General features: G+C 32.5%; 2 protein-coding genes across 6 annotated transcripts; one reads left to right on the top strand and one right to left on the bottom strand.

The window, feature by feature from the left end:
- Nucleotides 1–111: 111 nt before the first annotated feature.
- Nucleotides 112–8046, bottom strand: LOC140665130 (aquaporin AQPAe.a). 5 transcript variants are annotated; one of them, XR_012046550.1, is made up of 7 exons: nt 7690–7943; nt 7455–7627; nt 7066–7209; nt 6761–6994; nt 6405–6485; nt 1594–3453; nt 112–136 (listed from the first exon to the last, which is right to left on the bottom strand). XR_012046550.1 is itself a non-coding variant. In XM_072890886.1 (6 exons), the coding sequence occupies exons 2-6, from the start codon at nt 7614–7616 to the stop codon at nt 3385–3387; spliced, it is 690 nt and encodes a 229-aa protein (XP_072746987.1). In that variant the 5' UTR covers nt 7617–7627; nt 7690–7943; the 3' UTR covers nt 752–3384. The 5 variants fall into 5 exon arrangements, 3 of the variants coding, with proteins under 3 accessions (XP_072746987.1, XP_072746986.1, XP_072746985.1); XR_012046551.1 differs by lacking the exon at nt 112–136 and having other exon boundaries at nt 752–1816; nt 3079–3453; XM_072890886.1 differs by lacking the exon at nt 112–136 and having other exon boundaries at nt 752–3453.
- Nucleotides 8047–8181: 135 nt separating this feature from the next.
- Nucleotides 8182–10970, top strand: LOC140665129 (odorant receptor 43a-like). Its single transcript, XM_072890883.1, has 5 exons — nt 8182–9082; nt 9256–9355; nt 9451–9561; nt 10562–10717; nt 10798–10970. Exons 1-5 carry the CDS (start codon nt 8286–8288, stop codon nt 10849–10851), a joined length of 1218 nt encoding a protein of 405 aa, XP_072746984.1. The 5' UTR covers nt 8182–8285; the 3' UTR covers nt 10852–10970.
- The last annotated feature ends 78 nt before the right edge of the window (nt 10971–11048 follow it).

Genomic DNA, 11048 nt, shown 5'->3' with positions numbered 1-11048 from the left:
ATAATGCGCAATTGCATGCGACCGCAATTTCGGGCCCAGGACGGGCCCGACTCTGTCCGCGGTTGCGATATTCAGCATCGCCGCGACGGAATCTGTCGGCCGGTGCGCGTAGCGGAATGTTTTTTTCCCTACATGACTGAAAAATCAACGAATACCGAGTATTGATCGGCCCAGTCAAAGAGAGGCGACGAGGTTTCTAGCACGTTCGCTCCGACCGGGGCCCCACCACACCACCCGACCCATACGAACGAGCAAACGACGTACCTACCGTACCCCGCCGCCTCCGCGCGCTGACATTAGCACGGTCAACCGGTATATGATATAATACTGTCTGTGTAACCTTCCCGCCAATCGATGTCTGCGTGTATCTTTTTTATTTTCTATCTTGAAGAAAGTATCTGTGTACGTGAGGCTCGGGTAAAAAAAGAAACGATTATCTTTGGAGCCTATTGCGTAGCGAAGTTACTGCGCAGTGACTCCCTTCGGGTAGATGCGATCTTCAAGGGTAACCTTGATTCGCCCTAGTTGTTTTTATTTATTTCCTTGACAATAGTTGTGTCCGCGTTTAGAATGACTGATTTAAATCGACTAGATAGAAGATAGACATATATATTTCTAGAACTAGACGTAACATATGCGATAATGAAGATTCTGTTATCGCTAAAGATCAAGGTCAATTTTATTAAACAGATTAGACGAATTGTTTTCGTCAATACTTTATAAAGTGATACTGAAAATGATGGGAAGGGGCCAACGAGTCGTGATATAATATTGCGTCACATCGCATGCGTGCTCGACATCGAAACGTTGAAACGCAATTTCTTCGGCGTTCGCGGTGGGATTTCCGTACTGCGCAGGCAACCCAAACGACCTTCTAGCCGTTCCGGCGTGGTTTTTTATCAGCTCTTGGAACGAATGACGGCCTATTTTTACGAGATTTTAAGGCGCGTCGCAAGGCCTGGCCGGCCACGCGACTCGACTCGACGTATTTACAAGCACACGAGAGAGAGATAGCCAAGTTGACTCACGCGTGATAAGTACGGCGATAGTATGCGAATGAGCAATTTTTATGTAAATGCGAAATCGAATGTCAACAACAATTGGAGATATGAACATTACGTAACATCGCTGGACCGTAATAATAACTAACTACGAAGGTAATTTTCGCTCGCGAAGATGAACAGAATCACGCCGAAAAAATTAATCCGTTTATATTCATTAAAAATCGGAAGGTCTTGAATGTTGCGAGCGTCGAGCTACAACATAATAGCGACGATACAACCGGGTTGCATAATATTACGTTCGTTCCTCTCTCGATGTATCATGTACCGCTCTATCGATTTCCTTTTCATATTGCTCGTTAGCCCGACTAACACAAATATATCTCAGATATAAAGGCAGCTTCTCTTTAAGCAGAACGCAATTAATGCAATTTTATTCAGGAGCATATAAGGGTCGCGCGCGCCAGATACTTATCTCTCCCTGCGAGATCGCCTTTTTGTAGGTCGCTAACAACGGCCGGCGGATTAAGCTCGACAAGGAAGGTTGAATGGAACTACTTCATACAAATATGCACAATGTGCCGTGCGATACCTCGTTACATTCAGGTGTCATTCAGAACGGCGTAATGAAATGCGAAGGTAGACGGTTGCCAACTATGTATGTTGCATTGAACGGCGTGATGATCTGTGGGAACTTTCTCAACGACGTCTCCCTTTTTCCGATTTCAATCAGTCAAAAACATCGCTAATGGAATAATATGCAATTAATAAGTTTTCTCAGAGATGTATTTCTCTCTTCCAATCTCGACGAATCACTGGAACAAATCGATTTACATAGTTAGAAAAAATCGAGAACATATTTTTTTTCAGTTTCAAGAAAGCGGTTGATTAAAATGAATGACGGTTGGCAAATGTTATATATTCAATTCAGACTAAGAACAATTCCTGAAATATTCTAATCTTAGTTCATCGTTTATAGAGCATATCGCTTGCAAATAAATTTAGAACGCACGACACGGATGTTAGACATATGTTCTTTATGTTGTTTCATTCTGATTGGCTTATAAAAAGTTCTGAGATTTATAAATATCATTACCATGAAAAATAAATTTCTGTATATTTCCATATATATATATATGTTTTAATAAATTATATTTGCGTGAATAATCAATAATAATCTTCTTTTAAATAAAAATAAAATTGCATTAGAATATCTATAAATTTATATGATAAACAAACTCTGTAGATCGTTAAAAGCGCAGATATTGTAGTTTAGAATGTTCCAGAGCATTCGAGGTACAGCTGCAGCAGCTAATCGATAAGTGCATGAAGAGAGTTATAGATATAAATATAGGTATGTATAGAAAGTGTGTGGAATATTTGCTGTCATCGACCAACAAAATAAACATGCCAGTTATTTCTCTTCACAATTGTCTTTTACGATAAAAAAGTGAAAACTAAAATAAAGAAAAAAAAAGATTATACTATAATAAGTTATAAAATGTTGCATTTTATATATTCGTTGCAACTGATATTAATACTTCCGACTCAGATATAGCAAGTTTACATAATAATAGTAAGAGCATAATTTTTTTTTAATACACGGTATATTTTTTTTTATATGGCAAAATAAAATATAACTTTGTATAAAGTTAGAACGTGTCCCGTTTATATTAAACTCGAAGAGTTGTTTATACTTCATCGCGCAGGCAAGATAATATCTCGCAACGCAAGGACAAACAACTATTACGCAATAGGAAAACAAAAATTGCCCCACCCTAATCGGGCGCGCGTGCGAACTTTCCTCCGCGAGAGAGGAAAAAGTACTACGTCGTAATATTCTCCCTTCGATCACTGGTATAAAGTTTTCCTGGCTGCCGGGAGAAGCGTCGTAGCTTATCCCTTCATCAACTCGTTACATAAATAACGAACCGGGACAACTTCGTGCTTCCCCGAGCATACGATTATCTGTCCTGCCCGTTGGACTAATTTTAGTTGCCCCGATGGTAAAGCGTGACCTTGAACTCGACAGTCACGTCGGGTTGATGTTGTAGTCGGGGCGGGGTACGATACACACCCCGGACAGTTCTCGCAAATCTCAAATTCCGGTCGCGCGGACCTCGATCAGACGACAGGCAAGCCGGTTCGCAACGATCCGTCTGTGACACTTGCGACATGACAATGTGTTGCAAAGTACATACTACCGCAGAGTAGTAGTTTTAAGCCCAGGGTGTACGCAGGTGTGGATGCGGTTCTCGTCCGGCGCGCGTTCTCGAAACGTCCGTGAAACGCCCTGCTATCGATCGTATCCATGACCAGGTCCTAGTAGTATCCAAGAGTATGTCGCTGGGTGAAGGTTGATGAACCCATTGTAACATGATGTTTAACACAGTCGGTGCATATCCGATGCATTGCGATGAATAAATCGCAGTGGGATTAGGCGAACTGTAATCTTACAAGATTATACATTAGGAATGTCGCGCGAATTATAGAGATTTTTGTGCAGAATGTTATTTCATGAAAATTGCATTGTTTCCTATAGTTAGCAGTTATGAACATATATATTAGTATATTTTATCAATTTTATTACGTGTCTCTGATTAATATATAAATTATGTAAACATTTATCATCATATTGATCTTTTTTTCGTAATTATATAAATATTTTGTTCATTATTTAAATACTTATATTTATCAGAATACAATTAACATATCAAAATGACGAAAAGACTTCGAAAGAGATCCGAATTTCTTATTATCCGTTTATATGTTGTTATGTTACTAGAACAACTATATATAAAATGTATATAAAATTACTATATATAACTATATATAAATATATAGTTATATATAACTATATATAAATGTATATAAAATGTATATAAAATTTATACTATGTGCGCAATCTATTGCAATTGCATATATTATGTATCTATAAAAATTATAGTAAGCATAAAATAAGCTATGGATATTTACACTATTTATTTAAGAAAGAAAATTGAATATTTAAAATAGAATTATAGAGAATATATCTATGTATATTTATACATAGAGTCACAGTTTATATACACAATATATAAACATACATTACGTTGAGAAGAAGAGAAGGTAAAGAAATAAAAATAATACAGAACTCAGCGTGGGTTCTTTCAACATTCTAGAAATTTCCAAGAAATACACTTCGACCTTATTAAATCTCACCTACGATGATGTTTATTTTTGAACTACAGTCGGACCTCTTATCCTACGACATTTTCGGTCCGGAAGCTTTCCCTTAAATCTCTGATTCTACGACAAAAATTTGAGAGTAGGGGATTCCTCTTTTGCGGTCGTAGCATGAGAGGATTTTTTGTCGTAGGATAAGAGGTTTCGTAGCATAAGAGGGTCGTAGGATAAGAGGTCCGACTGTACCAAGAAAGCTGAAGCATATTTTTTTAATATATTAAAGTATATATAATATTAGAAACATATAATATTAAGGAAAGAAGCTCAAAATAAACTTTTTAAAAATTATATATCTGTATGTATATATACATAATGTACAAATATTATATACAATATTTTATATTTTATAGATAAGACATCTCACAATCTCAGTCACCATACTGTCTACTAATCACAAATTCTTCAAATCATTTAGAAATGATTTTTTCTGAAAAAATGTCAAAGCATTAGTAGTCTTCGGGTTATAACCGATTTTCATCAATAAAAAAAAAGAGTTATTGACAAATTAAACTTTATATAAAAAGTAATAAGAAATAAATCTTTATATATAGAAAGAATTAAGTAAAATATTACCAAAATTTTACGTACATTCTTTAGTTAATTTCAGGTAGAGTTTATTTTAATAAAATTTTAATTTAAGATTTACAATTAGTTAAAAAGACACATAATGGCAGAAATTGGAAACTTCAAAAAAAAAAACGACTTCTCTCGATATTTCCGCTGAGGAAAAAGAGCTCTCCAAATGAGTTTAAAAATCTACTATTAGCAAATTGATGTGGACACTCTGCATATATATACATATATATACACATACATTATACACATAATATATATGTTATGTACATATAAAAGAACATTACGTATGTATATACTCTTGCATAAGATCTGTTTTGTTTACAGTCGATCCGTGATTTAGCAATTGAAAAAGTATGTTATTGCAATATTTACACATTATTTTTTATTACAAATAATTCACATTATATTATTAATTTCATAGCTAAATACTAGTTTAAATTAAATACTATTAATAAATAAAAAATATATTATATATATATTATTTTAATCATTATTAAAAATTATTAATAGAAAAATTATATAGATTAAAGTATCTGTAATATTTATTTTTAATTTTTATATAAATCTATATAATCTAATATTAAAATAAAATGAAAAATTGTGTTATTGTCATGTGTTATATTATCGTTACATGGTGTTACATCCGCCATCTAGTAAGGCTTAAAGTTACTCTAAAGAAACCTGACCAATAGTTGATAATTTAAAAAAAATATGATGATTCATAATAGATGTATAATTGTGTAATATGAATAACATCATAAATGTATACATTTATAACTGATTAAAATATTGATTTTTTAATTATCATATCTTAATTAAATTTTAATTTATACAGAACATAAAATTAAAATTATTAACCCTGAACCTTACTTATATTACTTGAGTTATCCGATTGTGACAAAACGTTAAACAATTTTTCATCAATAAAACAAATAGATTCTTTTCTGCTTATTTGTTTTTCTGTAAATAATACTTGATAAGCATATGTTCCAAGTAAAGCTCCCAAGATAGGACCAAGCCAATAAATCTACGAAAATAAAAAATTAATAAATAATTTAATAAAAATTTAACAAGAATAAAATCAAAATTAAAAATATATATTATTTTATAGTTTATTAGAACTACTGTTCGAAAAAAAGAATATATGTAAGATTTTTATTGTTTATGCGATTGTTAGGATTAGAAAAGTTTCTGCTATGTGATGTTTAAATAAACTGATATAATACATGTGATTTAATTTGTTATCAGTATTACGCTCGACTGACTTATATATTCCTTATCGCATGTACAATATTATAAAAATCTTATATCTGATTAAAAGCGAATTAACGTAATCGGATTCCTGTGTATTCTGTATATAATTTAAGCTTCTTATATACATATATAACAAAACGAAAAAATGTTATAGCAAATGTAATTTATAATCTGATAGAATAGCAACTTTTTGGATTTGGAATTCGTAATGTTGTTAATATGTGATAATCAGTCATAAACGTGACGCGAAATTATCATTATACCGTCTCTTGTGATTTTATAATATATTTCTCTAATATTTCAGGTCACTTTTCTTGCTTATATAAAAATATTAAATTTTCAACTTACCCACTGATCTTTCCACGCACTATTCCATAATGCAGGACCGAATGTTCGTGCTGGATTCATGCTGCATCCAGTATAGGGACTCTGAAATATATAGAAAGAGATTAATTATTTTTTTTCACACATATTTCTTTGTATGATCGAAGTTTACGTAAAATAATTTCCCTTTATTTAAAAATTTTATATATGTATATATATAATAAATAGTTTTATTTTTTAAGATTAATAGGTTTTTATAGAAAAAACATTCTCCTTCATCATTAATATAAAATATTAAAATATTAATATTGTCAAATTAATGATAGTGTTAATAGGGAAAACAAAATACAAAAATGATTGAGAAGAAAAAGAAGTTTTACCGCAGCAAAAGAAAGAGCAGCGACTGAGAGACCGAATTTGAGAGCGGTCGAATCTGTAGTATGAGCACATCGAGGATCCCACGTAGCACAAGCAGCGCAAAGTATACAGCTCGTGCAAAATACCTCGACTAATATAGCTTGAACACTGTTGATTCCTGGATGAACTACCGTAACGCAAAGACCCATAGTCGAGTTCGCGTTTCCATCGTTAAATAATTCCGTTGGCGTTATCATCTGGCGAGAATGTAGAGCATTGTTTATAATGTTTGGCGAGTTACTGATAATAAAAGTAGAATAAAAAACACTTTTAAAAGTCCATATCCCACGGTGGCACCGATAAACTGGCCCAGGATGTAAACTGCACCAGTTGGAATCGATTTCAAACCCATGATGACAGCACCAATGGTAACAGCCGGATTAAGGTGAGCTCCACTTACATGGCCTAGCATCTGAGAAATATCAAGGACAAAAAAATATAATGAAAGAACACAGATAACTTTTATTTAAAGTTTTATAGATTTTGCAAAAGTGTATTTCTTATAATTCGGATCAATTTATTGCGATAATATTAATTACATAAAAGTTGTATCACGTATAATTAAAAAATATAAGAAAGAAATAATTAATAATAATTTGCCTATGCTATTAAAGTACAAACGCGTTAACTCACACGAATTAATTGTGCGGCACGTACCATAATTATGAGATTCACCGTCAAACCAAAAGTCAGCGCCATTTGTAATGGCGGAGGTGGTGCTGGTCCCATGGTACCGATGCAACCCATACAACCGATGAATAAAAGGATACCCGTACCGACAATTTCTGCCGCAAACATCGTCATTGTGTTTTCTTGCATCTTTCACATAACTGTAAAAAGCACACACATATTTTGAGGTTCATCTAAATTTTATTGAAAAAAAAACACTTACTATTCCGATTGTCTTGCATAATGAAATAATATGAACGCGATAGAGGACAGACGAGAGAGATTTACTATCGTCACTATTAGAATTACTTTAACAATCTGCACTAATCACTATAAATCGAGAAAAAAATAACATCTTATCGATATGTCGAGTGCTTGCTTACGTGTATTCAGAAAATTCTCACTTTCACGATATCACACCATTTTTTTAAATTTTGATGGATGTTTAAAATTCAATAAACGAATTAAATATCCTCGACTTGTCGATTTATGTAAACGTACTTACGTTCTGGATGATGGTACTCTGAAAAATACACTACACTTTCAGATGACGTGTGGAAGAATAAAGCTCTGACTCAAAGAGCTCAAAGCCTTTGCTATAACAGCGCATGCGTTGTCATTGAAATTGCAATACGATTTTTCTATGCCATTAGAAGTTGCAACAATTTTAGAAAATTACTCAGAGAAAATTGTCTTAGGGAAACAAACTTTGCACGCAGGCGCTCACGCTTGGTTTTCACAGAATATGCTCGTGTCCATCAGTCGTTGTGAGTGTACGTATAGCGAAATAAAACAATTAGAAGCTAAAAATTTCCACCGATGTCAGGCGGAAGTGATCGCATGCTATTTCGAAATAATAATTACAGATCCGATACTGAATATGTGGTAAAGGTAGCCAAGACTCTGTTAACACCTGTCGGTATCTGGCCGCTTTATCGAGGCACCTCCAAGTCCGACAAGATGAAGAATTTCCTGCAGACTGGAATAATATTTTGCCTGATGTGTTTTCTGCTTATTCCGCATGTCATATATACCTTTTTCGATGCAGAAGATCTGACCAAGTACATGAAGGTCATAGCCGCCCAGGTGTTTAGTCTGCTTGCTATTATCAAGTTTTGGACGATGATTATCAATAGGGAAGGGATTAGATACTGTTTACAACAAATGGAGATTCAGTACAGAGACGTAGAGTGCGAGGAAGATCGGTTGGTGATGACGAGAAGCGCTAAAATCGGTAGACTATTTACGGTGACATACTTAGGATTATCTTACGGTGGTGCGTTACCCTATCACATAATTATGCCGTTGTTGGAGGACAGAATCGTGAAAGAGGACAATACGACACAGATACCTCTACCGTATCTCAGCGACTACGTCTTCTTCGTGGTAGAAAATTCACCATTCTACGAGATCCTCTTTGTCTCTCAAATTTTAATCAGCAGTATCATTCTCTCTACGAACTGTGGTGTTTACAGTTTAATCGCCACCTGCGTGATGCACAGCTGCTGTTTATTTGAAGTTGTTCGTAGACAGATGGAAACAGTCCTTAGCAATGATATCGATAATCTTCATAAGCGGCTCGGACAAATAATCCAACATCACATGCAAGCCATCAGGTGAGGAAGCTTTATGAATATTTTATATTTTAATAAATTACTTTATTATTTCTTAAATTAAATTATATACGACAATAAAAAAAATATAAACAATCAGGACGAAAAAAAGCATTTATTATATATCAATTATTTTAATTTTATTTCTTCACTAAATATGATGAAATACATTACAGATTCGCAGAAATGATTGAGAAAACATTAAATATTGTTTTTTTATGCGAAATGGTTGGATGTACTATCATTATATGTTTTCTGGAATTTGGAGTTCTTAAGGTATTTCCGTTAAAAATTAATGATGCAAAATTTAATTATCCACTAATTCTATAATTTTTACAAAAGCATTCTATGTTTATACAAAATTATTTTAGGAATGGGAAAACGGAAAGATCTTAAACATGGGCACATATTTTGTTTTAATGACATCTATATTTGTAAATGTTTATATTATATCTGCCATCGGTGATCGTCTTAAAGAAGAGGTAAATTTTATATCAGTTTATATATAACTTATAAAATATAAAAATATAACTTATATAATATATATCTATCTTGCATATAGCGTTATAAAAAATGCTAATTTTATATAATAAAATAATTAAGCTCTAATTTTTTGAAATAATGTAATCAATTAATCAAACAATAAATATTTATAAAATTAAGTTAGAAAAATGGCGAGTAAGAGCAAACGCTGTAATTAGTGCGTAAAAATTTTATTCTAACAATAAGTAAAAATTTATTATACTAACATACGGTCAATTTTATGACTTTCTTTAGCGCAAAAGTACAAAAACAGATGAGAAAAAAAGTTCGGGTTTTTTAAGCCATATAACTGTACATTAACTTATCATTAAATGACATCAGTAAGGCTAGTTCTACATAGAGTCGGAAGTCGTAAGCCGTAAGCCGTAAGCGAATCGACCAATCATAGTTGAATTTAGAAAAAAATAATCAAATATTCTTCTTTAAATTCTCAACTATGATTGGTCGATTCGCTTACGACTTACGACTTCCGATTCTATGTAGAACCAGCCTAAATAGTCGTACGAAAGTTTAGGAAAAAATAAACATCATTATTTAGTCAATCGATTAAAATTAAACATGAAGTTTGATTATAAGAAATTATTGAGTTGATGTGTTCTTCCTTTGGTTAGTAGGCCAAGAACTGACACATAGGTTGACTCGTTAAATTAAAAATAAAAATAATAGGTTGGAAACATAATTGGTCAAAAATTTCTTAACTATAAAGATATGTTTAACGATGGATTGATCTTATGATACTTTTGCGTTGAAGGTCATAAAATTGACCGAAACGTACGTTAGTATAATAGATTAAATTGTTGCTTATTGTTAGAATAAAATTTTGACCCACTAATTACAGCGTTTGTTCTTACTTGCCATTTTTCTAACTTAATTTTATATCTTTTAAACAGCTTATATATTATATTTAATTTAATAAATATTTATTTCTTGCTTATGAAGAGTGAAAAAGTAGGAGAATCATCATATTTTATCGAATGGTATAATTTGCCAACAAAAATCATAAGCGATTTAATTGTGATAATGATCAGATCAGGTCGTCCGTCAACTTTAACTGCGGCGAAAGTATTTGATCTCTCTCTTCAAGGATTTTGCGAAGTAAGTATTTGCTAAAATATTTATCTAAAAAAATGACAATTAATACTTACCACATATATATATCGCGTATATTTTTACAGGTTTGCAAAACGTCGGCGGCGTATTTCAATTTTATACGAGCAATGACCACATAATTTATAAATATTATTGCACAATATTATCGGCTATTGTATAAGATATATATCTACATCATTGCTTCGTCAATTATAATATCTCTCACTATTACTTTTTGTACTTAATGTAAGCAAAACGATCACCTCTTTCTTTTCAATAATAAATTACTAAAAGTTACTTGAACAATATTATATATCAGGTAATTTTGATACATAAT

Source organism: Anoplolepis gracilipes, chromosome 4, assembly GCF_047496725.1.
Source record: "Anoplolepis gracilipes chromosome 4, ASM4749672v1, whole genome shotgun sequence".
NCBI classification, from domain to species: Eukaryota; Metazoa; Arthropoda; class Insecta; order Hymenoptera; family Formicidae; genus Anoplolepis; species Anoplolepis gracilipes.
This window is presented reverse-complemented; position numbering and strand designations above follow the sequence as displayed.

Excerpts from the sequence above, each read along its gene's own strand:
- LOC140665130 (XM_072890885.1), bottom strand. The coding sequence starts at position 7,616 with ATGCAAGAAAACACAATGACGATGTTTGCGGCAGAAATTGTCGGTACG. Across the intron at positions 6,486-6,760 it reads CTGCTCTTTCTTTTGCTGCG|AGTCCCTATACTGGATGCAG; the intron begins GTAAAACTTCTT and ends TATATATTTCAG. Across the intron at positions 5,830-6,404 it reads GTGCGTGGAAAGATCAGTGG|ATTTATTGGCTTGGTCCTAT; the intron begins GTAAGTTGAAAA and ends TTATTTTCGTAG.
- LOC140665129 (XM_072890883.1), top strand. The coding sequence starts at position 8,286 with ATGTCAGGCGGAAGTGATCGCATGCTATTTCGAAATAATAATTACAGA. Across the intron at positions 9,083-9,255 it reads CATCACATGCAAGCCATCAG|ATTCGCAGAAATGATTGAGA; the intron begins GTGAGGAAGCTT and ends AATACATTACAG. Across the intron at positions 9,356-9,450 it reads TGGAATTTGGAGTTCTTAAG|GAATGGGAAAACGGAAAGAT; the intron begins GTATTTCCGTTA and ends AAATTATTTTAG.